This window comes from Aptenodytes patagonicus, chromosome 3 (assembly GCF_965638725.1).
Source record: "Aptenodytes patagonicus chromosome 3, bAptPat1.pri.cur, whole genome shotgun sequence".
In the NCBI taxonomy this organism is placed as follows: Eukaryota; Metazoa; Chordata; class Aves; order Sphenisciformes; family Spheniscidae; genus Aptenodytes; species Aptenodytes patagonicus.
In genome coordinates, this window is record NC_134951.1 from 42,654,642 (window position 1) to 42,682,002 (window position 27,361).

General features: G+C 42.5%; 1 protein-coding gene and 1 long non-coding RNA gene across 3 annotated transcripts; both read left to right on the forward strand.

Annotated features, from left to right (window-relative positions):
- Positions 1–1,184: 1,184 nt before the first annotated feature.
- Positions 1,185–9,312, forward strand: C3H6orf163 (chromosome 3 C6orf163 homolog). The gene is made up of 5 exons (XM_076335454.1): positions 1,185–1,332; positions 3,455–3,549; positions 4,117–4,224; positions 6,446–6,648; positions 8,089–9,312. Exons 1-5 carry the CDS (start codon positions 1,185–1,187, stop codon positions 8,549–8,551), a joined length of 1,017 nt encoding a protein of 338 aa, XP_076191569.1. The 3' UTR covers positions 8,552–9,312.
- A 1,231-nt stretch (positions 9,313–10,543) lies between these two features.
- Positions 10,544–27,251, forward strand: LOC143157939 (uncharacterized). Of its 2 annotated transcripts, none has more exons than XR_012994874.1 (4): positions 10,544–10,810; positions 22,049–22,175; positions 22,426–22,494; positions 24,895–27,251. It is a non-coding gene; the product is annotated as an uncharacterized LOC143157939 (long non-coding RNA). The 2 variants fall into 2 exon arrangements; XR_012994873.1 differs by lacking the exon at positions 10,544–10,810 and adding an exon at positions 20,358–20,451.
- The last annotated feature ends 110 nt before the right edge of the window (positions 27,252–27,361 follow it).

Below are 27,361 nucleotides of genomic sequence, written 5' to 3' on the forward strand. Positions count from 1 at the left end.
GGAGGTGAAAGAGAAAGGTGTGGGACTGACCTGGGCAGGGTCTAGGTGATGTGCATGCCAATGGCACTTCATAGAAAAGCTGTCTGAGATGGGGCCTCTTACCTGTTGGATGGGGTAAAGTCCTGTTAACCAGGTTAATTTAGAACTGCCCAGGCTGAAGGACTGTTTAGAGTGTTTAGACTTGTCCATATTATTAAGGAGCTTCTCCGTATTTATTTGTGGCAGCTGCTGTACAGGTAACTCTCTTAATGCTACAAAAATTATATATAAAAAGGAGATAAAGCAATGCAAATACAGAGAAGAATGTAGTAAATTAATGGGTGTTATAGTAACAATACTGGCATTTGCTGTTTTAAGTCCCTGATTTATATCATAAAAACTATGTGTGTATAGGGATTAAAGGGAAGAAAACCCCACCCAAAGAAAACTACATCGGTAACAAAACCTGTTTGCTCAACTCTGAAAGCACTGCTCCCCTTACGCATCTGGAGGATAAGCAAACAGCACCAATACGGTTTCTTTTGTTCTGCTTTTCTCAATCTCATCTTTAATGTAGTAATAATTATCTACAATGGATGATAGGTGGCTTGACAGGAACTGTGAGTCAAAATGATTTCCCGGGCAGAGGCTCTTTCAGGTTTTTGCCAATTTCTTATTGTCTGCTGGCTTTCTCATCTTTACCAAGAGCAGCAACAAAATGCTGATTCAAATATCTGAAACAGTAGCTATTGTACTGCTCCTAAAATCTCCTTAGACTACATGGTTTGAATAGGAACTGTTGACATTCAGCAACAAAAAAGTGCATGAAAAAGCCAAAGCCTGCTGTGACGCTGCTTAACTATTACCATGGAAAGTTAGTTCTTTGTGAGCAAAGCCAGCCCTGCCTAGTGACAGTTGCTATGTAGGGAGCTGTACTAAGGCTGGAAGGGGTCACTTCGTGCAACCCTCCCTCATCATCTGCCTACAGCACGTTACTGAGCTGTCAGCATGTGTGAATCCTTATCTGAAGGCAAACATTTCAGCTAACTTGGTAAAAAGTAATAGTCAATGATTTTTCTCTCTTCGTCGGCTTGCGTGTTTCCTGTAGCCACAATAAGCGTTTATGCCTGCAAGCAAGAGATCTATCAGGAATAGAGTTCTGACATTTTAGTAACTGTATTACAGGAAAATACTAGAATACCACAATGATTAGAAGTCCCGATCTGGACTCCTTTGTTTGTTGTTCTGTGTGTTCAAAAATAATACCACCACCACCTTCCAACGCTACTTTTGCTCGGATTCGGGAGTATAAGCCTTTCAGAACACGGTATTACACTCATCGTGATATACTGGGTAAGTTTGTTTCTGAAATCCTTTCCTCGCAATCTGAGATTTAGGAAAACTCCAAGAGCTGTTGTATCCATCTGTTCTTGACAGTCATGAAGGCATTCACATCTCGGTAAGAAAGAACTGCTCTTACCGTCTGAGTATTAATAAACCCTGCATATTCAGAGGGGGGACAGGGTCAGCCGTCCTGTGGTGCGTGAAGGCGTTCAGATTTGGGCATAATGAAGTGCAAAAGAGAATTAGCTGTCAGACCGTTAGCAAATGTTTTCTAAGGCTCAGGTAGTTTGGGAAGAACTATGCTTGACTTAACATTTGCAAAGATCATCCCCTCATCCTTCAACAGGACACAGCTGGGATGTTTTATCCTGAACCCTACCTTCTTATACCTGATTCTGGCTGCTGACCTTAGATTGAGGCTCTGTAGAGCCTCTTGAGGTTTGATTTTTTTTCTGGCATAACCTCAACAATGAAGTAAAGCATATGGTGGCATTCATATGTTTGAGGATCTAGCAAGAATCTGAAGTATCTTTATATGCCACGCCTAATTGTCATAGAGATTTCTGATCAGCAGTGTAAAATTTTGTAGAAATCATGTTGTGCATTTTAATTAATGTGTGAAGAGGAGTGTGCTTGCTTTCAATTTTAAACAATATCAAGAGATTATCAGTGTACTGAGAGCCCTGGCAGCAGGGTGAGTGCCGTGCATATCTCGGAACACGAGGCTTCAGCCCTGCGTCAACACACACACTGTAAAACAGGTCCAGAAGGCCAGACAGTCTCTTTTTAAGTTATTTTCTCTTTACTGCTTAATATAATGGACTGGGGAAAAGCTACACAGTCAGAGCGCAACATGCTTGCTGCTAAGATTTATGCACTGTTGGACTTCTATTTTGCTGATTTAAATCAGTTGACCCCTTTGTCGCATCCTGATACTGCTTTCCTTGTACTTCGTGTTAGCTCCATGAGAGGACTTTGCCCACCCATGTGGAGTGGGGAAGAAGACTGGAGTGAAAGCGGGAGACTTAATCCTCCAGTGGCTGTGTGAAAGCTAGAGCTCCTATGGCTCTATTCCTTTTTCATTTTCCTTTATAATAATCCAGGAAAATGTGATGCTCTGGGCCTGTCAAGCACAGAGAATGGGATCCAAAGCAATGCCCAGGCTTGGCACTGAGTAGGAAAGGCGGAGGGGGGGGATCTGAGATCCCACTGGGCGGGGGGAGTTTTGGGTTACAGAAAGGCATCTTTGTCCACCTCCCTCTGCAGTGGCTTCTCTTCTGGGCAATCCTTGGTGCTGAAGACCGGTCTTTCAAATGAGTTAGCAGGGCTACTTGTTTGCTTTCACAGAATGTCCACAGGAGGAGACCTTACTTAGACCCCATCCATGTTGCTAAAGGGAGCACCCCTGGCCTAGGCCCTGTGAAGCAGTGTGGCTCACCTCCATGCTGCTTCGCTCCCCCTTTTGAGAAGGGATTAGCTGTGATCCTGCAGCACTGGGGCTGCTTTGGCCTTGGACAGACACAGCAGCCCTAGAGACAGAGGGATTGCATCGTATGTGCATGCTCTGTTCCAAACACCTGAAATATTCTGCCACATCCCCCTGAGGATATTTATTGTGTGCCCCAAGAGTGACATGAAGGAATCTGAAGGCATCTCGAGGCAAGAGACCTCACTGAAAGCCTTGGAGGACTCTGAGGGCACAGGGAGCCAAAGAGGGCACCGTCTCACCCATAGCATCTAAAGGGAGCAAAGCCATCCCCCAAGCTGCCGCGAGGTTCGATCACAGATAGAAATGGGTGAATCATTCCCAAGAAAGCTGAGGACTGACCTATCGCTTGTGCCTTGTGGATGGCCGTCAGGACGGGGAGTCAGGAGGGACACCCGTGATGCTCTCCTGTTGTGTAGCCTTGCCTAGAAGGTGAGAGTTGGGTTCAGCACCTTCCTACTACATTTATGGAACTGCACAAGCATTAATAATTGTGTTTTCCTATATGTGAAATGAGGGTGTGTGTTTTTTCGTCTTTTGATTTTTAATTCAGCTGCGGAGCCAAGCAAAGGGGTTGGGAGAAGGGCATGGGTTTCTGCACTCCGGTTGTTTGCTGTGCATGATCTGCTTGTGTTGATTGTGCAGAGATTGGAGCAGACATTCAACAAGAACAACATGAAAAGAAGGAGGCAGAGATACAAGAGCGCATTGAAAAAATTAAAGCTGAACTTTGGTCTCAGGTAAATTAAATTATGCTCCTGCCATTTAAATGATTATTCTTCTTTGGAATAATTGCTATAGCGTAAAGACAGCTAATGAAGAACTTTGAGGTCACTGCTATAGAGCTGTCATAAATTTCAGCTCCTCCTTTGCAGATTTCTGTGTGCACATATTTCCCCAGCTTCTGATCACAACAAAGCATACTTTGAATTAATAACAAATTTTACATCTGGTCTGAAAATGGCCTCTAAAGCACACAGAAGTTATCGGTTGTTAAAGCTGTTCCCCATAGTGCTATATAAGATTCTGAAACTGCCCTTTATGTTATATATATGTATAGTGGTTACAACTGTGGCGGCTCAGTTGTAACATTCCTGTTAAAATGTGTGGCCACATTTTAACAGGAATCACTGCAATAAAACTGCCAAATGGGCCAAAATGTATTTTGCCATCTGGTTTTAAATTTAACTTGCTCTGATTTCTTAAATAGAAAATACAGAACTATTGATTATGTAACCTCTGCTTCGTCTTAATAGGATGTTAATAGAATGTGAGCAGCTATACTTAAATAATAACTTGTTTTAAAGGCTGAAATGCACAAGGAAGATGCAGTGGATAAAGCTCTCAAAGAGGCAGCCGCTAACCACAGTGCATTTGTACAAGACCTTAAACAAAAACTTGAAAAGGAGTTAAGGGTATGAACCGGTTTGCTTTCATTACCGTGGAAATAGCCAGCATGACAGAACCATGTGTTTGACAACCAAGAATGTCATTCTATGTAAACAAAAATGGACCTTCATTCAGCTGAGATTTGAACTCTAGTGCCAGGAGAAGTACTTGGCCTGAAAGATGACTGGCTTTGTCTTTGTGCTAGATGAGATGTGAGCTTGAGCTAGCTGGATTTTTAATTCACTTTCAGCACGTTTCACCTTTTTTTTTTTTTTTTTTTTTTAACTGAATGAAGTTTGTGAACTTTGTTGAAAATTCCTTGTCAGGCCTTGATTCAGCCAGCCACTGAACCTGATTAGGTGCATTTCTTAAGGGCAGTTAAATACGGGCTTAACTTTAAATCTGTCCTGAAGTTTCATGTCCATCGAAGCTAGAAAGGTGTTTAACTGATTTGCTGAACCTGGACCCTAAGTGGGGTGGAGGAGAAGGAAAACTGCCAGTATATGTATATTCCTAAATGAAGCACACCAGCTGTAGCTTTGTATTTCAATATATGCTTAGCACATGCTTTATATAGCTGTTTGGATATCTGAGAAAAGACTTAGAGATATACAAAGAGAAAGGAGGGCAACTGCCTCCTGGATCTGAGCCTTCCTGCTTTCTGTACCGCTTCACAGCACTTTTTACCGCTGGAGCATCCGAGCACTCCTCAGTCAGGCATTATGCAGTCCATCTAACAGCTGTCACCCTTAGTCTTGCAGCCTCCCACCAGCAGAAGAAGGGTGCGCAGAGAATTGCTGGAGTGTTTTGCTTTGGAATTTTATTTTATACAAGTTTCTAAATAGCTATCTGTTTATACTGCAGGCAGTCAAAGCAATGTGCTTGGCATCTCAAGCGGAAAGCAGGGAGGTTTACAGCGGTCGTAAGTTTCCGTCAGAGTTCATTCCGTTTTATGGAGCTGTTTTCCAAGGGAGCTCTGTCTTTTGCAGTCATAGCATCTGCTGACAATAGTTGGCAGAAGCTCAGTTCCTCGTGTTTAATCATGCAATTACTTGCCATAAGCCTATCGCATATCTTGGTAGACCTGAGTGCTCAGGATTTGAACATGTACCATTTGTCCTGCTAACATTGGCTCCAGTGACTAAGGACTAGGGAGCAGATACAGAATTCTACAGCTGAAACAAAAGAGGAGGCAGATACAACTAAAATAATTGCAAGATGTTTTAGATTTGGTGGTCTGTGTTTCTTGCAGTTCATTTAAGAGGTGTGTTGACAGTAAGCTAACTGCTCACTAGCAGCTGGCTTGGAGACGTGGCGGCAGAAAATTTACTCAGCATCTGTCTAAGCAAACAGATAGTGGCAGCCAACAACACATATCACTGAATGAGTGATTGAAGTGGTTTTTTACGTCAAAAAAGGTCAAAGACAACTGCCTTCAGCTGATAGCCTCAGGAATGGCTTTTTGCAGCAGTGCTGATGTGGCTGTTCCACTACCACTAATGGTCAAATGGTTTCAGTTAGGTTTCTTGTAGGCAGGTCCTATTATTTGTCACTCCACTTGCCAGCATTAGACAAACAACCAGTATCCACAAAAATATACAGAATACAGAGCTTGTACATGCTGCAAGAGATTTACAGCAGACCTCATGTAACTCTGCTCATCCTGCATTAGAAAACCCACCAAGATCTAAGCAACCAGAGCTTTCCCAACAGTGTCTTGCCACTTCCACAGAGGATGCACTTGTCAGGGGTCTTGGAAAGAACTGTGAATGGTGGCAAAGCCGCATAGATGACTGGGCAGTGAGTTAAGTGGGTTGGGTTGCTTTACTATATGGTCAGGTGTGGCATGGCCTATAATGGCAACAGAGGTGTATTGGTATATATTGTCTGAGATTCCAGATGTATGTATGTCCATCCAGACAACCTAAGATTAGTGTTGTCATACCTTTATGTATCAGCCAGAGCAGTATCTTGCTGACGAGCATACCAAGGGCCGGGCTGCTTCTCCATCTCGCTCTAAAACCATGCCACCGGCCACGTGAGCTTGTGAAGAAAATACATCAGGGAACTTTTTGTGCCTTATGTAGAAAACGTGGATGATGTGGAATGATGGTACAATAAGTCACTGTAATTGCCCCGTAATATTTTCCTGAAGTCTGTTCTGCTGGGCTTTGCTGGGTATTGTTTAAAGACGACTGAGCAATAAGCTGCTGTCACTACTTACTTCTACTTTTAACTTCACTTAAGGAAGAGGTGAGGAAGGCAAAGGCAGAGATGCAGCAGTACATGGAGGATGAGCGGAAGAGAGAGGCTGAAGCTGCAGAGCAGCGCATGGCTCACAGACTTCAGCGTGTCCTCATGGAGTGTGCCCGGGAGAAGATGCAAGCAGTGGCCAAAGCCAGGAAACAGGAGAGGGAAGCAGCCCTGAAGGAAGCAGCCAGACAGCACAGGTGCTCTTAGTGTTTCCCCTGACTTGACTGGCAAACACGCTGTGCTAAAGAAAATGACCGGAATTGCATCAGCGTTGCTCAGATGTGGGTCTTCTAGGAAAAGATCGATAGACCCTTTAGAAAAAAACGTATTTGGAAATGTCAAGTGACCAGCAAGAGTTGCAGGCTCACTCTCGCTGACGCCCCCTGTACAAATAAAACGTATTTTGTTCCTAAAAGCTAGTATCACAAAGCCAACCAAGGATCCAAAAGTTTTGCTTTTTATGGCTGACTTAGTCATCAAGAATAAAGATCTCAGGGGCCTATTGTGCCATTCATGACATCTATGCAAAACTGAAAAAGGTGGGTTCATATGGAGATCTGCAGGGCACAGGAGATTCTACTCATATAGATTAAGCGTTGTGAATTAAAGAGCTTTGATGTCAAAATAACAACACACCCCTCTCCCTTAAGAATAGAATACATTTAATTTTTTGACAGCACAAACAACAAAATAACACTATACTCTCACAATGAAAAGATCGGTTCAGGTGTGTTCCTTTGTAAGATGCTTTTTTTTTTCGGAACAGAGTCACACTTAAGTTTTGATCCATTATTTAATACCTTCATTTTCACTATTAAAACATGCCCTTTCTGACAAAGATAAATCATATTCCGCATAAACTTAGCTGGTCTCTTTAACTTCTCATGTTAGCAGAGTTCTGCGAAAATATGTCCAGCAAAGTGGAGGGAGCAATAACAGAGGGCAGAAACTGTTTTCTCTGCATTGAAGTATTTGGCTCAGTAACCTTAATGGGTGCCTGATGCACCAGTGTTTATGTGTCCCTGAGCCAACTCTGGTGAAGAGCACCCATAATGTTTTGACTACATAATATAAATTATATGTTTTATTACTGACGTGCTAGCACAAAGATGTTCTCAGTACCACTTAAACAAAATTACAGTTGAATCTGTATTCTAGAAATCAGTTCTTTGATTTCACTTCAAGACAGCATTTTTACTTGAGGGCAGAATTTTTCAAAGTTTATTTGAAAATCAGTGTGTACTGATTGACGGTTGGACTCGATGATCTTAGAGGTCTTTTCCAACCTTCATGATTCTATGATTCTATACTTAAGTGCTAGCTCAAAGAGAGACCTGAATGAAGAGTGAAATAGTAATCCTTTATATTTTTCATTTGGAAGCAAGCATCATTAAACTATCGCTGGATGTGACACGTGCAGAAATACAATCTTCTGCAGCTGCCTTTCTGCATCATCAGTGGCCTTCTTTTACCCTATTTTGTTTCAAAGGTCCTACATCAAATTCTGATTTCATGTATATTTATAGTTGAATAAGAGAGGTTTTACATCAACCTGAATAGACTTAAATTGTTTTTTAAATAATCTTTAATAACAGGTGTTCCCTACAAATCTTTTCTTCTTTTTCTTTTCCAAATAGAAAGCACTTAGAGCAACTCAAAGAAGAAAGTATGTTAGCTGAGGAACTATATCATAAGGGTATAGAGCAATTAAACAAAGAAAAACATCATGAGATTAATATCGCGCTGAGTATCACACGAAAAGAGAATCAGATTGAGACTGAAAAACAGCTCAAAGAAGCAGAGACCCTACATCTTGATGAGTTGGAAAAAGTGATGGTTACGCTGAAAGCAGCAGCAGAACAGGTAAAGACTCTCACGCAAAAACTGGAAAAGATGACGGATTGGAAGGACAGCCTGGAAACTGAAATACAAGCAACAAGACAAGCTTTTCAAAAGTATATTGATGCCACATTTCCTAACCTGTCCCCTGGACAAGCAGATTTTATTCTACCATTCAGAAAAGCATTTGAGCAGAAAGACACCCCAGAAGAAGCAGAGGACAGTGACAAGGAATGTAAGAGAACTAGTATTGAAGTGTGAGATTCACAGCCATAGGTAAACAGAACTACAAATAGGTGATGCTGAAAAATAAATTCATCTCTGTTCACTGAATTGTATGAGTGTGGTTACAACAATACAGAGAAAAATAACCACCACTATATTAAATAATGAAGTGATGAGCCATGCTTAGAAATTATGCATTAATTTTTGTTTTACAAAAGCTAGGGCAGAGGTTGGAACATGTAGCACTTGAGGAGCTTCCCACCGAGTCCTTCTTGGGAAGGAAAAAATCTGAAAATCTGATCAGAAAATCTGTCACTTAGTTAAGCATCAGCGCTTGGACTGTGAGGGCTGTTGGCTCTGCCCCTGAATACTCGGGTGTGGAGTAAGACACACAAGCTTTGAACACCTGCAGCTTGGGTTCTGAGATTTACAGGGCAGTTGTTCTATGTAACAGTGTGTATGTCTATGTAGAGTACTTGCAAGTGAGTGGTTACATGATCTGAAAACTCACCTGGCTTGAGAGACAGCTTTTGGGCAAGAAGTGTGGGCCAGCAGGCATGCAAAATAATGTTCCTGTGGGAGGACTCAAGTTTACCTATTCACACGTGCTTGAAGCCTGTGTGGCTTTAGGCTAGCCTCAATACATTGATTGGGTCTGAGGTTCAGCCTGCCTAAATGTCTGATTTGTCTTCACTGTGTAATAAGACTTCTCACAGCATTCGCTTAATATTAACTAAAGCTTTGTGTCTATCTCATTTGTTACCTGTTAATCTGAAAACACTGTATAGCATCTTGAGTGTGAGCTGAGGAATGTAAAGGAGCTGGTCTTTACTGTAGGTGATAGAAAGTGTAATATGGTGAAGGAAACTCTCCATAGGCATCTTGTTTAAGGGAATTTTTAAGAGAGCAATCTGTGCAGCCTTCTTTTCCTCATGCTCAAAACCAACCCCAGTGTTGTGGTTTAACCTCAGCCGGCAACTAAGCACCACCCAGCCGCTCGCTCACTGCCCCCCCCAGTGGGATGGGGGAGAGAATCGCAAGGGTAAAAGTGAGAAAACTCGTGGGTTGAGATAAAGACAGTTTAAGAGGTAAAGCAAAAGCCGCACGTGCAAGCAAAGCAAAACAAGGAATTCATTCACTCCTTCCCATCGGCAGGCAGGTGTTCAGCCATCTCCAGGAAAGCAGGGCTCCATCACGCTTAACGGTGACTTGGGAAGACAAACACCGTCACTCCGAACGTGTCCCCCCCTTCCTCCTTCTTCCCCCAGCTTTATATGCTGAGCATGACGTCACATGGTATGGAATGTCCCTTTGGCCAGTTTGGGTCAGCTGTCCTGGCTGTGCCCCCTCCCAGCTTCTTGTGCACCTGCAGCCTTCTCAGTCGGTAGAGCATGGGAAGCTGAAAAGCCCTTGACTAGTGTAAGCACTACTTAGCAACAACTAAAACATGGGTGTGTTATCAACTTTGTTCTCATCCTAAATCCAAACCACAGCACTGTACCAGCTACTAGGAAGGAAATTAACTCTATCCCTGCCGAAACCAGGACACCCAGAAAACAAAAAAGCAGAATAATCTCACAGATATCCATCACTCTACCAAACTAAGAAGTGAAGACAAGTGAAGTCACTGGATTCTCGTGGAACAGTTTAATTCATATAAAATACATTGAGCAGATATTTGGCATGCTCTGGCACTATTTCTGACCTAAATGCCTGTAAAACCTTACCTCACTGAATCGTGGAAACTCTTTCTGTGGAGAGCTGATGCTCCCTGTTCATTTCGTCTCTTATGCTCCCGATGAAAAGAATACAAACTTCATGTTCACAGTTGTCTAATCAAATGCATAAACTGCACAGAGCCCAAGATAAAACTTGTGTTTACATCTTAAAAGTTCTTCAGCAGTCTGAAATACTCCATAAGCTCTATAAACCATTTTTTAAAGAAAACATTTACATGTGCATTAAGCGTAAAAGTCTTTTGAAACTACACGAGTAAAATGCTGGAACTAAAGTACTAGCAGCTGCATCATGAAATACCTAAAGCTGATGAATTCTCTCTGTTGGGTTAGCTGATTTAAAGGCTCACCTCAGCACACACCATGGAGCCCAGAGGCACAGCGGCAGCTGGGGGAACCCCAACAACCCAGCCAGAGGAACTAGCCTCCAATCCAGCCTCTCCTGGGGCATCCCAGGAGGGCATCAGCCCCATGGACTGGGAGTGAGACCCATCACCGTGAGTCAATTGGAGACGCTTTCTGGAGCACCTTGCAGACTGAAGGTGGATACAGTCTGGAGGTATGGCACTCCTTGTGGGATGCAGGGAAGAGCATCTTGGGATTGTACGGGGATTGCACAAAGGCTTATTATGGGATGTTTAGGGAAAGAACTGAACGTGGGGAAAGGGGCATCAAGGTGGTCTGGGGAAGAAAAAGAGTGGGAAAAGAGAGGGATAAGGGGATAAAAGAGGCTGGTTACATGTAAACAGGGGTTGGTCATAGCTAACCATGCCCTGTGCCTGATCAGTGCAGTCTGTCCTGTCTTCTCATTGAACTCCATTTCTAACTTTTCCTGGGTGCAGGGCTTTCTCTGTGTGCATGTGTATGCATGGAGGTCTACCTGCCAGCAGCTGGGGTTGGACCACAGATGACAGGGGCTGTGGGCTCAGGGTACCAGCAATTGGAGAGGCTGGAGTGCATATTGTGTGGGTACGTATGTCAGTGTGTAATCACTAGCAAATGTCAAGACAGGCTAGCTGACAAACAGGGTAAGAGGCGTGGGAGCCAAGTGATGGAGTGGCCATAAATCTAAGATACAGGAGAGACCAGAGCATCTGAGATTTGGATACTTGAGGGACGAGGTGGTCAAAGCCAGTGACTGGAGAGGATGTGAGGTCTGAGGGTTGGCTGCTGGTAAGGTCGTAAGTCTGGACCAGCTACCAGACATGCTGTTTGCATTCGTGTGTCTGTGCATGAGGCAACATGAGGGGCAATTCTGCATGTTGCATGTCAAAACCAAGATGATGATGAAGTGCTTCAGCTCCCCTTGAACAAAAAGTTCAAGTTCTCTTACAGTGATAGATAAGTAGATGTTTTGTTCTTCTCTACTGGGAAGGATATAATATAATCATCACACACTTCTGCAATGCCTTACTGTTAGCATTTGTTTCAGAAAAAAAGAAGTCATCCTGTCTTACAGGGTTAGCCCACTTTTTATCTGGGATACAGTGGCAGCGACTGATACAAACTGTGGCTGTCTACAGGGGTAAGTGTTCTCCATGGTGGACCTTAGTCCTGGGTACCTCAGTCACCCAGACAAGACCAAGGGCCCCTGTGAGTGCACATCCCAGGCCTCTCCTGACCTACAGCCTTGGGGGCATGTTTGGAGACAGGCAACAGGGGCTCAAGATCTGGTCAGCTGTGTCTATGCATATATGTACTGCAGGCACGCTCTGGGGTGGACTTAACTCACCAGTGTATGCGCAGCATATACAGCATATAACAGTCTGTCAGACATTGGCGTTGCTTCTCATTGCCTTTTGGGAAAGGAAAAACATTTTGTTTTACTGCTTTCAAATGTCAAGGTGAAGTTGTGTTGGCTCTGCTTGGAAACAGAATGTCCTCTTAAGTCTGTGTGCTTGGTTGTGTAGAGATGAAAGGAGCCACAGCTTGGCCTAAGTGCGTAGCTCTGCAGTATAAATGGATAGACAAGATAGCAAGCAGTAGAATCGCTACGGGACCTGGAGAGCCATTTGCCATGGACACTGTTTGGTATTTCAAGGAAATATTTTCGAAAGTAAAGTATCTAACTAAGCCTGATCTAAGAGATTTTTTTTTCCCCTTCTAGTTGTACTCACTGCACAATATTAATATAAATTATTAATTATGATTGACTGGCAAGCTGGAAAAAAAGGCCGTTTTTCATATTCTATAAGTTTTTGCATGTCAGATACTTAACTAATGAAATCTGGGAGTACATGAGCTATTGGTAGCTAATAAAAATCGGGAGTGCAGACATACAAGCAAGCCTTTCACTGCATGAAGCAGAGACAGCATATGTTTGTTGGCTTGATTTTGTTCCTGTTTGAGAAGGATTGCAGCATGAAAAGTAACACTACCCACTTTACTTGCACTCTGAATCAGAAAGAGCGTGAATACATGCTTTTTGACTGTTCGTCTGAATGATGCAAATAAAGAAGCTTTCAGATAACATCTGGATGCTAGGGTGCCGGTGATGGCACATATTGACGGCGGAGTGCATGAGACAAAGCCTAGAATGGGGAGCTGTAATGCTGCAATGAATAATACAGGAAGCAGGATTTCTCTATTAGTCATTCAGGAGATGTCTAAAATTGCCAGAAAGTACCATAGTCTCAGGAACAGTGAGACTTTCTGTCTAAAGCAATGTTATAAGAGACTGAAAAGTGGGTTGTCTAATTACTGTAGCTGAGCAGCTGAACTAGTAGGGAGCTGTGGAGTACAGCTGATAAGCAGCTAATTAATAAACTAGAGACATCTTGCTCGTTAGTCCCTCAAAGGTCTGCAGAAGAGATCTATGATGTCTTAAAAGGAGGATATGTAGATTGTGAAATCTCTGAATGCCTGGCATGGAGAAATGAATTGTGAAAGGAACTAATGATGCTGGTAGCATTTGGAGTGTGAGCGCACGCTGCCTGTGCGTGTGAGGCAATTAAGGAACCGCAGCGCCTCACGGGCAACAGACTGCAGAACGAATACACTCTGTCTATGCATGGATGTAGTGTACCCACACAGATATAAACCGAGTAATTGTGATTTAAGTTACTGATGTGATTTCCTTTGCTGGGCTTAATTAACAACAGTTCAGCGTTACGTTTGCTGCTAGTTAAAATGCAGATTGAGTAAAGGAATATGAGTGACTAATCGCAAAATGCATCAAGTGACTGGTGGGAGATGCAGATGCTGGAACAACTGGCATTAATATTGGCTAGTAGGTACAGTGCATGGCTGTTTTGGGGATATATAGGAGAGGATTCTGCCTGGGGATGTGTCGGCAGTGACCAGAGGGAAAGACAAATTCTGGAAGGAAGAATGGGCCAACAACAATGATAGAAACATCCTGGGGAGTGAGGAAACCTGTGCCTCCTCCATTGCAGTTTACCAGGACTAGCAGTTAACACGTCACCTTAGCTTTCTTTGGGCCAGTGAGCAAACCAAGAGTTAGATAAACAGCTTGACTAACAACAGCTAGTAAACTAACTCTAAGTAGAAGGATAAAGAACTGCTGTGACATGGCCTGTGACATGGCCTGCCCAAATCTTGGCTCTTCTTCTAGCTGATCATCAACAGTTTGATTAAAACAGTCTCTAGCACTTTGTTTTGGCTTCCTCTAAGAGTATGGCTGTCTCGTTCTTATTACTGGATCTTGCTTCTCTTTTGTGTACTTGGACTTTTCCAATATACAGCTGCAGTCCTCTGTTATGCTTGTCCTAAAACTGAAGTGACTAGAGAAAAATCCTACCCATCAAGGTGGCTGAGCACCATATTTTTCCATAATTTTTCTCATAAGATTACATTCTTCCTTCCTCTAATAAACTTTCCAAAAGGCACAGGCACTTTCAGTTTGCTTATTTGAAAACTTAAGCCACACTATAAATGGAATATTGCTGGCCGAAGTTGAGCTCCGCTTCATTCTGTGTTCTCTTGCAGCTTCTCAGGAACTTATACTGCTGATGCCAGATTAATTAATCTGGGCTCTGGGTACTACTGCTGCTAGCCACAAAACGTGCAGTCCCTTCCCTGTGCTGCCTATGGCATCCCACAATGATTCCTGATTGTTTTGGGGTTTTTTTTTCCTTACCTGCCAAGTACTACAAGTATTAGGTTTTGGAAAAGAGTAGTTTAACTCTGAGGCTAGCATCTGAGCTACTTTGACTCTATACCTAAGGTGTTAACCATCTTTGATATGTTTCTGATAGTCCCTCATTAGTATGAGGTTTATAATCCTGATTTATACCCAGTTCTGATTTTCAGTGTGGATTTAAAAGTCAGTGACCTGGACCTTCAGCCTTAAACTTCATCTTGAAGAATCTTATAATTTCATTATATCAGTAGGAGTCTGATGCTGAGACACTTAGCTATTCTAGTGAGCACCTGAAGCCCTTCTGTGACATTCCCTTTAAAATACTAAATCTGTCTGTCTGCAAGAAATGCTTATTTCTGGGTCAACTGACTACATGGTTCCGTCTCATCCATAAAACCTGTTTTCTGCTCTCCTGCTTCTAGCTAAACAACCTCACCATTCACATTTGGTGACTTTTCAGGTGTTGCATCTCATTTCTCAGTTACGAAGGACATTTCTAATAGCAATAATAATCTCTACTTGAATGTGCCCTTTCCTATATTTTGAGGAAACTGGTTTTCTATATACTGTTGTATTATAAACACCTCCTTTGTATATAGGAATGAAATTTGGAGACTTTTGAAATAAAGGTCATTGTAATAAGAGGAGATGAATTCTTAGAAAGGTTACCTGGACTGGAACATTTAATTGCATTAAACCTTTAGAGCTGACCGTCATGAGAAAATGACTCGGGAGTCGACTCTCAAAATACTCTTCAGCGGGATACACATTCTCTTATGTTCCCAGCCTGACTTGATAAATGATCTACATAAGCTGTTGTTTACAGACATAGCTTTAAATAGCCTTGGAAAGTGTCTCTTGAAGGTCCCAAACCTCTTCCTTTAAGGTCTAACATCTTACTTCTGACCGCCAAATACTTGCTCTTTCTGGCTTGTGACTTTCACTGGCTGCAAGGATGGAGGAATCAAGATGCCAGCACTTGTTAACTAAAGCTAGCTAGCTAGAAGGTTTCCCTGAGTATATTTTCTAGATTCAAAGCTTAATTCAGGGGTATTCAACAGGTTTTCATAAAACATGAATTCAAACAGAAGTGTTCTTAGATGGTGCAAGTAATGTGTGTGTGAGTAAATGCATTACTGCTGTGCTTGTGCCCCATTGCCTTTAACCTGACTTCTAACCCAGGAGATATGGTGAGGACATGATAGATATGTTCCTTTGTCCTCTGTGTCACCGCAGTGAATCCTGGGCAGACCACCTGGATACAAGCATGTTCTTGCTTATGAGTGCATGGTTAGAGAATGTGAGTGAAACCAATTTTGTTTTAAATCAAATTTGCCCATGAAATGTAATAGACAAGAAAAGAGCCCTTTGTGTTTGAGGAAGTTGTAACACTGAAAAGGTACTGCAAACAGAAATCATAACGCTTCTTCGAGTCTTTTCATTAGTTTGTTGTTAAGTAGAACCAACACAGAAGGTTTGAGTAACTGCAGTCTCAAAGCCAATGCTCTCTCAATTCTTGTTTAGCTAGATAAAAAAAGGAGCACTTTTTGGGCACCAGCTCACAGTATTTAAGGCACTTTATGGCTAAGGTTGCTTTACAATCTTTGTAGTAACACACATGGGTGAAAGATAATGAATTAGGAATGAATCATTTATACAGCTCACCTGGTACTTCAGCAGAAAAAGTATGAAAAATCCATAGCAGAAACTTGTGGAGGCTCTTGCCAAGTTATAGTAGGAGCTGCCATGGTTGAACATGCATGCAAGTCATCTGAAGATGGGCAGTCCTAGAAAAAGGAACGTGTAGCTTATGGCTCTTATGAAGAGGAGCTTTATGAAGAGTTGCTGGCAAACGCTACAGAAAAGTGTCAGAAAATACCTGAGGCCTGCAAAGTTGCTAACCCAAAAGAGCCAGGGTGCATGTGTCTCAGGTATGTCAAAGCAGTAAACTAGGCTTGAAATATTTCCAGCATTGACAACGCTAGTATCTCAATGCCAGCTGGGTCAGCACTGAAGCTCAAGTGTCAGTGTTCCTCAAGGTACTGCAGGGCTACAAGGCAGCATTAAAGATAGTATCCTTTGGGGGTAAGTCTTATTACAGACTCTCCCCATTTGTACAAAAGGAGGGTTTCCTCATTAAAACTGGAAAGTGACTCTGGACTTGGAGCTACATGTTGAAAACAGACTGCGCCCCTTCACTTTCTGAATCAGGTAATAAAAGTACCCTCGCCTTGCTAAACGGACATTAGCATTGCCTTCAAGTAAGGCCACATTTTTCACAGAATGACGTCTCCCATAGTAAAATTGGATTAAAGAATTGTCCTCCCTACCCTCTTCTTTTATTCTGGCCCAACCGTTTGCTGTGGTGCTGTGAACTGGATCAGGGACCTGACTCCTCTTTAAAAGGGGAGAGTTGAGAGTCTAGGCAACACAGATATATGTAGATTTTTTTTTTTTTTATAAAACAGGACCTTTGCTCTTGATTCGATAGAGAACAAGGTAAATGCTTGGTGGCATCTTTAACGCATTATCATCAGTCATGTGGGGAATGCAGAGGTAGGAGCTGGCCGCTGCTATAATGTTTGTGTTAAGCTTTTCCTAAACTCTTTCACCTCTGAGATTGACTCTGTTTTGTTTTGTGTTGTTTTTTCATTTTTTTCACAAAACTTGTTTCTCCACTAGAAACTAAAAGTCACATTAGTGATCACTTGTGAGTAATAACTTGGACGAGTCTAGGTTTAAAGTTAACTACCTGAGGTGTGTTTCTTTACAGTGCAACTCTTGAATTCCACAACAGAAAATAAAACAAACTGCAAATGTGTTTGGCTTCTGACTTTCATCATTTCATTTTTACTTAACCCAAACACTGCATCCTTGTGCTAATGAAGAAGAACCAGAAAGCAAAGACAACAGATGCCATCACTGTGATGAGGAAGAGGAGTCAGTTCAAGGAAATAAAAAATAGCTGCATCTCCCATTTCTTAATGTGTTTAATCAATATCAGAAAATAGCTGTTAAACCATTATACTTGTAAGCAGCTTATATTAATTACCCATTCTATTTAGGGACTGATTAAATATAAATAGTAATTTGTCTATGGATAATTGAGAATGGAAACTGGGTAACATTCAAGAATATATATACATTCAATAATACCTATCTCTTGGTTATTAAACAGATAGCGCTCTATACAAGACTTGCTGACCTCTCCTGGATAAAGACTCCTAAATGGTTTAGAAAACTCTATTTGCTAATGAGGGAAATCTGATCTGCATCACAAACTGGACTGATCCTTTCTTCTCTTACAAACCACATTAGATGAAACTGACTGCTGTAGTCAAGAGTAGAAACTTCCCATGCCATCTCACAAACCACGTGAAAGAAACTGTGTTTCAAAGCATGACTCGGATAAGGCTGTAATACTCAGTTGAGTTCAGTAAGCTGAGCTTTGTAAGTGAAAGCTTGGAATTACTAACTTTACTGCCAAGGAAAAGTTCTTGTGCTTTTAATTCTGCTGCCAAAAGGGGCTGTGTTGGCAGGGTACTGGAGAGTTGCTGGCTGACTTTGCTGGAAACCTTGCAACGTTACAGAAACCACCAGCCACCCAGTCTGCTGCATATGGGACATGAACTGTAATTCACTGACATTATTACTGGTCAATTAGAGATGCGCCCATGTGACTGAGACCTTGATCTGTGTCTATGCTGTGCAAGCTGACACATGCTCTTGCAGGCTTGCCAATTCTGAACTGAGCTCTGTAGAGACCATCCTCTGCAGGGCTTTCACTGAGGACAATGAGGAGTTGGATTCCTTTCACAGGATGACGCGGGACCACTATGATCTCACCAGAGGATTCTTGGGAAGCTGCCAAAAAGACAGCAAAATTTTCTTTTATTCCATTCAGAAGGAAAATAACCTGGGATTCTCTACGGACACCAGCAGAGCTCTTTCAGTATGTGCCCCCAGTCTTTGTAGCTTTAAATCCAAGGTTAAGATGTTGGAACATGCACTGTTCAAAGATCCTCCTGAACAAAAAGCTTCTAATACTGTAAAAGCCTGAAAGCCTTAGCTTCGTCCGTTCCTGTGCTTGGTTCTATCTAAGCAGCAATATGTTGAGTGACTTGGAGTGGGCCTTGAAAGTCTGGCAGTGGAAGAGGACTTTCATGGTGTTGAAAGACTGCTCAAAAGAACTGAGCTCATTGGAAGTGAATAATATGGGTTCAACTCTATAAGCCCTGTAAGCTTCTAAAGTCCCTGCTGCTTGCTTTTTTTTTTCTTTACTAAAATTATTTTTCTTTTGAGAATACTAAAACTGCATATCTTTCTTTTCCTCTAGTTAAAAACATGTCTTTTGGATACTGTAATCCTAAGCATAAAATCAGTATACATCTTATTTTAATTGCCTTGCAGCCTTACTTAGGACAAAAAGATCTGTGCTTCTGCAATTTACTGATCTGTTCTCACCCAAATGCTGGCACAGGAAGCAGACTGGAAAACCTGAGAGGTACATTATTGTCTAAAGCCCAGGGGAACAGCAAGAACCATTACGACCCCACAGGGAGAATGGCAGCTGGTGTTAGGTGGTGGCTTTTTCTTGGTTCTCAGTATGTTCCTGTCAGGCCTTTTTCCTCTTGGACACGAAGTGTTTTGGTAAATCCAATTTATGGCATTAAGGAGTGTCTGAGTTCAAACATGCTGTGCGGATTTGTCACTGTGGGCAAGGTTCCCAGCACTGCTGCAGATCTCCTTCTACAACTCCTGGCACTAATGCTCTTACAGCACCTTCTAGTGAATTATCTTGTATAAGTTCGAATTGTTCTTCCTGTAAAAAGTCTTGCAGGCATGATACTAACCATAATGTGCTGGAAAAGCTGGATGTCAGCCAGTATCAGTGTGACTTTTTACTGAGGCTGGCAAAACGCTTCACCTTTTCCCTTTCCTGGCAAGCTATCTTAATGAATCTGGTGTGTGTGGACCAGAGAAGTGGTGAGTCTGCTGAGACTGTCAAAAGGATTGACAGCAGTTTAAGAGCCACCTTCTTGAATGCATGCTGGAGGCAGGAACTTCTTAAAGAATATTTCGCGGCAGTTTCTTTCTCTCTGCCCCTGAAGTGACTGTTGTGCAGTGTCACTGTATGTGCCCACACAGTATGTATGCATTTTTTTTAAAGTATTTCAATGGTTTTGACTAATCTACTGGAGTCAGAGTCAAGGAAACCAGAACCGGCATAGAAATGTGAGAAAGCTGGCAAACTAGCATCTTTGAACGATTATAATATGCATATACAGTCATCTCTTAGCTTTATTTCACCCTCACACACATCCCCCACACTGTATGCATAGCCCATTTTTCTTACCTGTTGTATTTTCTTCTTCTCTTCTTGGCTCCAAATGGTGGAAATGTTCACTCTGCTAGTGCCAGTACAGAGAAGAGGGAGACATCTTTCCTCTAGCTGCAGGCCTCTAGTTAGCCCCAAGTCTTCCACGGTACATGGAAACAGCTTTTTCCTTCACATGCTGGTCAGAAGCCCCTTCTGCAGCTCATTGCAAGACTGCTCTGAGTTACCAGGGTAGGGAATTTTTTACAAGCAAAGTAGTCTGATGACTGCCTCACCCCCAGATAACCACAGCTGTGGGTGCTAGGAATATCTGTCTTCATTAGAAGTAGGGGATGCAATGCAGGAACAAAGCAAGAGGCTATTTCATGCCTGCCCTGAGTAAAATAACATTCCAGTCTGGTATCGTGTAAATGTTTGATCTGCTGCTCATGTTTTAAGGTGTGGCTTGGGCAGGTTCTACTTGATTGGGACATAAACAGGTTTACTGCCAGATATACTTATTGATATGTAGTTACTAACTCAAGCTTTTGGGGAAGTTTTACATTGTGGGTGTTTTTCAGGCACTTCTAGAAGAATTCTTATATAGAGAGGATACAGATCTTAGCAGGCTGTAAACTTACATACTTTCTTTTGATATTCTATATTTATTTACCCATTTAGATGTCCATTATCTAGAACGCTGTGAAGCCTCCAGCGTAAGCAAGAGGTCAAAGAAATGACCAGTGGTCTTTCAGCAAAACATCCTTCCAGAGTCTCACAGGTACTTTTGAGAGCAGTTCATGCATTCAGGGTCATCCACAAAGCTTAGAAATAAGCTTTAATGCCAGTGTGGGTGGGCTTCCTTCAAAAACTCTTACTCTAGGAGGAAGTGTGAAGTAAAAGGGGATGTCCTTTTGCAGAGCGGTAGAGCTGGCTGGAGGGGTTAAAGGTCTTCTGAAGTAAAGAATTGCGCCAAGTGCAGCCACCAGGCTCGGAACTGGCATGAAAACCCTTGCTTTGCTCAAAGTGTCCATTTTTATAAATCTGTAAGTTACTGCTTTGACAGCGTAGGTCGAATCTCAGTCCTGAATTCTGTCTTTGTGAAATACACTCATGTCAATACTTAACGTGTGTTGTCTTTTAAACCTCAGCCTAGAGGCCACTTACATTTTAAATTAATTCTATCCCTAACTGAACTTTGAAAAGAGGTTGTGAAACCTGAAGTTTCACAGTTATGTTTAAGTCCTAACTTGTCTTTAGGTTATAGCTTCCAGTGAAGCTGCAGTTAAAATCCCTGGAAGTTCTCAGCCTGGTGTGTGCCAGCTTAAAGACAGCTAATGTGATGTGTCTTTTATTAACACAAATGACTCAGTCACTCAAACACTATAAAACAAGAATTTTACAATCAGATTTAGTTGATAATTGAGAGACTAAAGGAACTATACTCACTTAAGAATACAGAAACTACATGAAATTGAGCTAGGAGCAGCATTTCAAGATCACCACTGCTTAAACATCAGCAATATGGTGACACACAAGTTGAGAGAATTAAATGAAGTTCAAAAAGATGAACAAAGCCAGACTAGAGATAAAGCCCACAGAAAACTAACTAAAGCCACAGAAGAAAAGCAAAACAAGAACTTCCTTGTCTGTCCTACAAAGCTGATCATACCCAGATGATTGCCCAGATGACCCAGTTTAACTATTTCTAAGAACAAATATCCTTTGTCCATTATTGGGGAGCTTAAGATTGAAATAGCATGAAGTTGCACTTAATGCACTTCTATTAAGCTAGAACTAACCATGAAGAATAGTATAAAGAAACTTGGCTGAACAGAGAGCATTCTACTTTATGGTTAGCTGGTTCAAAATTTGTTTCAGTGAGATAATCGTGTTCAGTTTTCAAATGGAACAACATGGGGGTTCAGCTAGTTAAAGAAAATCAGGTTGTAAAAGAAACTATTGTGAGGTGCTTTTTTGTACATAAATATTGTGTTTAAGGCTGGTTTTTTAGCTCAAAAGACCACCTGACAACAAATCTAAATTGTCTTCTAAAGCAGAGCCAAATATTCTATAGTAGGGGAAAAATCAAACTCGGATCTTCAGAAATTTTAGTGGATTATCTATTACACCTCTTCTCTCACATGCAGAATGCCCACAATTTGCAACACTGGTATGGGATACTCATCTAGGTAGGTGGAAGTCCTTACACTACCCTCAGAGCAGGATGTAAGTAGCTGTTTCAGGAGTCACAAGACTTGCAAAAGCTAAGGATTCTGAAAAGTGAATAAACTATATGCAGTTCAACCTTGAAAGGATTGCTTGGCTCCAGCAGGAATGAAAATGAAAGATTCACTTTGCTCTTCACTTCCCCCTAGGTTGCAAGACAGCAAGGGCACTTCTCCTGAGAGGCCAAACACTGGCCACATCTTCTCTTGGTCCATGTCTGGGTGGGCAGAGGAGTTCATTGTCACTTGGGCTTGAATTGAAGAGTTCGGCTACAAGGTAAGACCTAGAGTCTGAAAGGCAAAAACAGGAATGGAAATCAGGACAGGCGATTTCCCCACCAGTGAGTGAATTCTGCAAAGATACAAAGAAGGCTGCAGTCAGCAGAGGCCCAGGTCAGGTATATGAAGTCTTTGTTTCTAATGCAGCCAACTATAAACAGTTTCTAGTTAAAAGACATTTAAATACCTACTAGGAACTCTGGGAGATGTCAGTTAGGCTGCTCTGGGCTTAAAGATATTTCTTACAGGTCTCCGCTCTTCGTGGTTGATGCTTCAGACCAAGACAGCTGTTAGCATGCTACCTCCCTCATGTGCAGGTATCCATATGTGCATGTCAAGATGTGTGTAACTTATTAATAATCTTCCTCCTAGGCATCACTCCAGATATCTCTAGAAGAAATTCTGATTAAAACGAGACTTAATGTTGACAAAAAAAGTGTTGTTGTGTAGAAGTGTGGTCTGCTTCAGGACGAGGGGGTTGTGGCGTTGCCTGGTGACTCTCTTGAAATGGTGACTACCTCTGACACTTCAAGGGAGCAGGGTATGCTCATGGCTGATGGTCATGTCTTTTGCATCCCTTTATCTCCACATGGAGCTGTTACTGAGGAAATGCTAGAGGAGGCAACTGAAACAGCTTTGGCAGCAAGAACTCAATGCGAATGTAGGGATTTTCTTTTTGCTTTTTCCAAGTAGTCCTAGATGTTGCAAATGACCAACTGGAAAGAGCTGCCCAGAACGAGGGCTTTTTGGAAGCTGTTGCTTCACATTATATTTCTCAGTAAAGCAATGTCTTGCTGCAGCACATGAGAGCACTTGTCTTCTACATCTCTTAATATTTAAAACTCTTCTAATCTGCCATTAAGACTTACTGTGCTCAAAATGATCTGCCAGCATACCCATTTCTAACTGCCCCAAAACCATAAAGGATAGGTATTCTCTTCTCAAAACCCTCCTGAGCTCTGTGCTGTGGCTGTGCACTGGAGTCAGTCTGCACATCTATATGGCCTCCAGCTTACACTTTGGTAAAGACTTGGAGAAAACTCCAGTTTCACTTCAGTTGTCTCCTTGTCATGGGAAGGAGCTGAACGGGAAGTCAGAGAGAGTCAGCATAGTAAACTGTCCTAGCAAAAGACTTTCAAAATTTCTTACAAGACATGCCTTTGATTCAAAGCAAAACCACCTATCCTTCTCAAATGTTTGTGCATGCCAAGGAACAGGACTCCTGTCCTTGTTTCAGCAAGATGGACTTAATGACCATCTCTAAGTCCTTTTCAGTCACGTTTTATTTCTATGGTTAAATGGTTACTTCTGCGTCACGTGTTTTCTGTAGTTGTGATTTCACAAATTGGTTTCCTATCTCCTCAGGGTATTTTCTATCTAAATATTGTTTTCATTTCTATTACCAAACTTAGCTGACATGCCAGATTGAAAAAATAATCACAGCTGGCCAGTGCTGCATATCTGTAGAAAAGTCTTAGAATTAATTTCTAAACTAAAAGGTAAGAAGAAGTACTAATTCAGCAATCCTTCTGGTTTTCTAAGAGTCACCAGGCATCCCATGATGTTAAAGTGCCACTTTTTTCCAGTCCTTAGTGCTGCTTTTGAAGATCGCTACAAACACGCGCAACTCTCTAAGGAGTTATTCTGCCAAGTATTCAGCACAAATTGACAGGATCTTAAGCCTTAACAGCTGCTCTAGGGGAGAGAAGCTGCACTGGGAACGGAATTGCTTTTGGGCAACAAAATTCAGAATTTGGAGAAGGATTTGCAAATTTGTACATAACTGCAAGGGTTCCATTTGGTTCCCAGCTCATTTCTTGACATGGGGAAAACACTGCAGGGAGGGCTCTGGAGTAGTGTGGAGAATAATCCTCTTGCCCTCCCTGTCTGATTCACTGATCATTCCCTTCCCTTCTGACAGATGAATGAAGAGCATCTTTGTACATCAGTGAGAAGTCTGTAGCTGGATAAAAGTGAGCTGAGTGAGAAGTTAATTTAGAGACTGTGGAATAATCACATTCCCATTATTAGTGCATTTTTTTTCTTCTCCACTAATGGAGTCAGAGCCACAGCAGCATATTTCCTATAAGATTCTCTCCTATATCTGTTTACTGGATAGTTCCATAACTTACGGAACTTTGGAATAAGTTCCTATAGCCTGAACTGAGACGAAAGTCCTCAGTCCTGGATCTCCTGATGGATCCCATCAGTGTGGGGTGCTGCCCAGCAGTTGTTTCTTACACTTGTTCAGCTCGTGGGAAAATTACTGCATCATTTTTTTTTTTTTCTGCTTTTGCATAGTGGTGGGATTTGGGGCTGTTGCAATGACTCATCTTAGCATTGCACAAGAAGGTGGTCTCCTGTAAAAAGAATATTAATGTTTCTGAATTGTTGTCATCTGTACAGACATAAGGACTAGTTAATATCTAGCTAACCTATGAAATAGCAGCGTGTGCTTCTGGCCACACAGCAGCTCTTTTGAAACATAACTCAGCAGGAATATATGGCAACTACTTGATCTATATCAAGTAGTATATGATAAGTCCTGGGTCTAATTTTCAGTGGATCTTTTTAGAGCAATGATTAATGGAAAAAGCTCTTGATCTGTGTTATTTTTATTAATGCCTTTGACTGAAATGTTAATGTAATGTTAATATTGTTTAGGAGCCTTAGGTAGTGATTCATCTGAATACAGCTGAATAGTGCGTCTTTTGCAGGAGTTTCCAGCTGAGGCACTCGATGATGGTATGACTGGAATGTCTCCGCTCCCTCTGCACAGCGAATGCCAGAGCTTTCAAGGTTTGAAGGACAAATAATTTTGCTCCGCACCCTTTTCTGTGACCTGGCAAATACAGTGCATCCATTGTGCTTGCTAAGGGATCCATGCTAACAATAGTGTATTTATTAACTGGGTTTCTATGCTTCCGGGTTTTTTTCCAGAAATGCTCAAATGAAGGGTAAACCTTTTGTGCCATGTTATCTGTGAATGATTTTTTTGATTTCTAAGTTAAAAGCCAAATTGGACTTCTTTGTCCAGCAAAATCTTGCTGCCTTGGCAACACTTTCATCCTGGGGACAACTGTCAGCTGCCCTGATCTGAGTTCCCTGTACAATGAGTAAGTCTAAGATCCCTGTTAGGTACCCTCATATTGTAGTGAAAGTCTGATATAGTGGGAATTAGGGGGAGACACAGCGCTAACATACCCAGGCATCCCTTCTTTACTGCAGCAAAATGATGGAGCTGGGAGAAGAAAACAGAAGAGCGGTCTAACGTTCCTTTACCATATTCTAAAAGGGAGGCTCAAACCCTTAACAATACCTTAAATAATTGCTATAGATGTCATCTGAACCATTAGTCTGCACTGTGCCTCAATGACCCTGAAATGGATATATACCTACCACTTATATAGCTTTTCAGGAGAGTCCTGGAAACTTAAAATAGCGCTGCACGCTCTTGTGTGAATGTATCCTTAAAGTTGAGCTGGTCAGCACTGTTGGCCGGCACCACGTGGTGCTCCAAGCAAGGCAGCACAAGCACAGAGGCCTCCAATTGCTGATGTGTGGGCTTGAGGAGGAAGAAAAAATAAAAATTCTTGCCCCAAAACATTCTCAGCTTCGAAACTCAGTTTTATTGTGAACTAACAGACAAACTGAAGAAAGTGGCATGACACGTCTGCCCTCACAACGTAGATTTCTGACTGTGAGACTTTTGTGTGACTCTTTGGAAATAATAAAAGCCAGATAGATTGAGTGTATTTCCCTCTTGAAAGAGACAGGCTTTTCATTCTTGTGTGAATACAGGCTTTCCTTGCACTGCTCCTTTGGAATAACCAAGTGTAATCAAGTGTACGTTAGTTTCTGCATCAAGGTGCAAGGTAGTGTCAGGACTCTGAAATGTAGCGAACAAAAACCTGCATCGCACAGCTTATGTTTTCACTTCAGAGATGAAGAAAGGGACAGTAACTAAACTTCCGCTTGGATCCCGTACTGTCAGCTGTAAATCCCTGCACTTACGTGTATCATCTTCACAGAGCTTTAACTGGTGCCTTGCGTTGTTTGTGACAGCAGGAGACCTTCAGGCCAGAGGGCTGGTGCTCGCTCACTAGCAGGCCACCCAGTCAGAGGAGGCCTGAGTACAGAGAGAGGCTAACTGAGCCGGAGGGTCGGCTTGATTAGTGTCTCTTTCAGATGAGCGATGAGTGAGAATGACTGGAGGATTAGTCACTGCAGAATCCCTTGGTGAATGTGACTGTGCTAGTGGAGCTCAGACAGACTCTTCCTCAGCCTAGCCTCTCCACTGGGCACAGGGCGATGGGTGAAGCTTCGTAACATAATGCTTTTTGCCGCCCTGGCAGTCGTGTCTTCTGGGGGGCAAGCTCTCCGTTCGCCTAATGTGACTGCCAAGCGCTCAGGCTGTGCCCTAAATTCACCTGCTGAGTCACGCAGCTGGTTCTCGGTTGTTTCCCCTTCAGCTCTGCGGTGTAAGAGCACCCCGCGGCAACTTTGTCCCCGCACTGGCAAAACGAGGGGATGTGCTCAGGCTTGAGCAACCTATCGAGTAAATCCTGCCTTCTGGATATAGCTGGACTCTTCCTACCACTATGTGAAATCCTGGTGTCACAAAGCCGAGAACCTTCCTGCGGCGCAGCGCTGTCGGTCACCGGCTGAGACACACCGCTAGGGGGAAGAGTCTGTCTGCCGTTCGGGTTACCGGGAAGCGGCCTCCCGGCACCGGTGCGTTGGGAGTGTTTGAGGAGGGAGTAAGAAGGGTCTTCAATTCCAGTTACAAGAACACCGGATAGACCAGGCCTCCGTTGTTTAAAACTTAAAGTTAATACTAGTTCTAGGGGAGAAATCCAACTGCTTTGATCATGAAACAGTGTTCTGCAACCTAAAGCCTTCAGTAGCTTACCAACAAGTTATATTCATTTTTGTGGTCTAATATGGACTGCAAACCTTCCCTGAAACCACGGTTTTCTTTGGGAAATATACAATTGGCTGTCCTTCTCTTTCTTTCTTTCTTTCTTTCTTCCCTTCTTTCTCTCTCCCCCCTTCCCTTCCCTTCCCTTCCCTTCCCTTCCCTTCCCTTCCCTTCCCTTCCCTTCCCTTCCCTTCCCTTCCCTTCCCTTCCCTTCCCTTCCCTTCCCTTCCCTTCCCTTCCCTTCCCTTCCCTTCCCTTCCCTT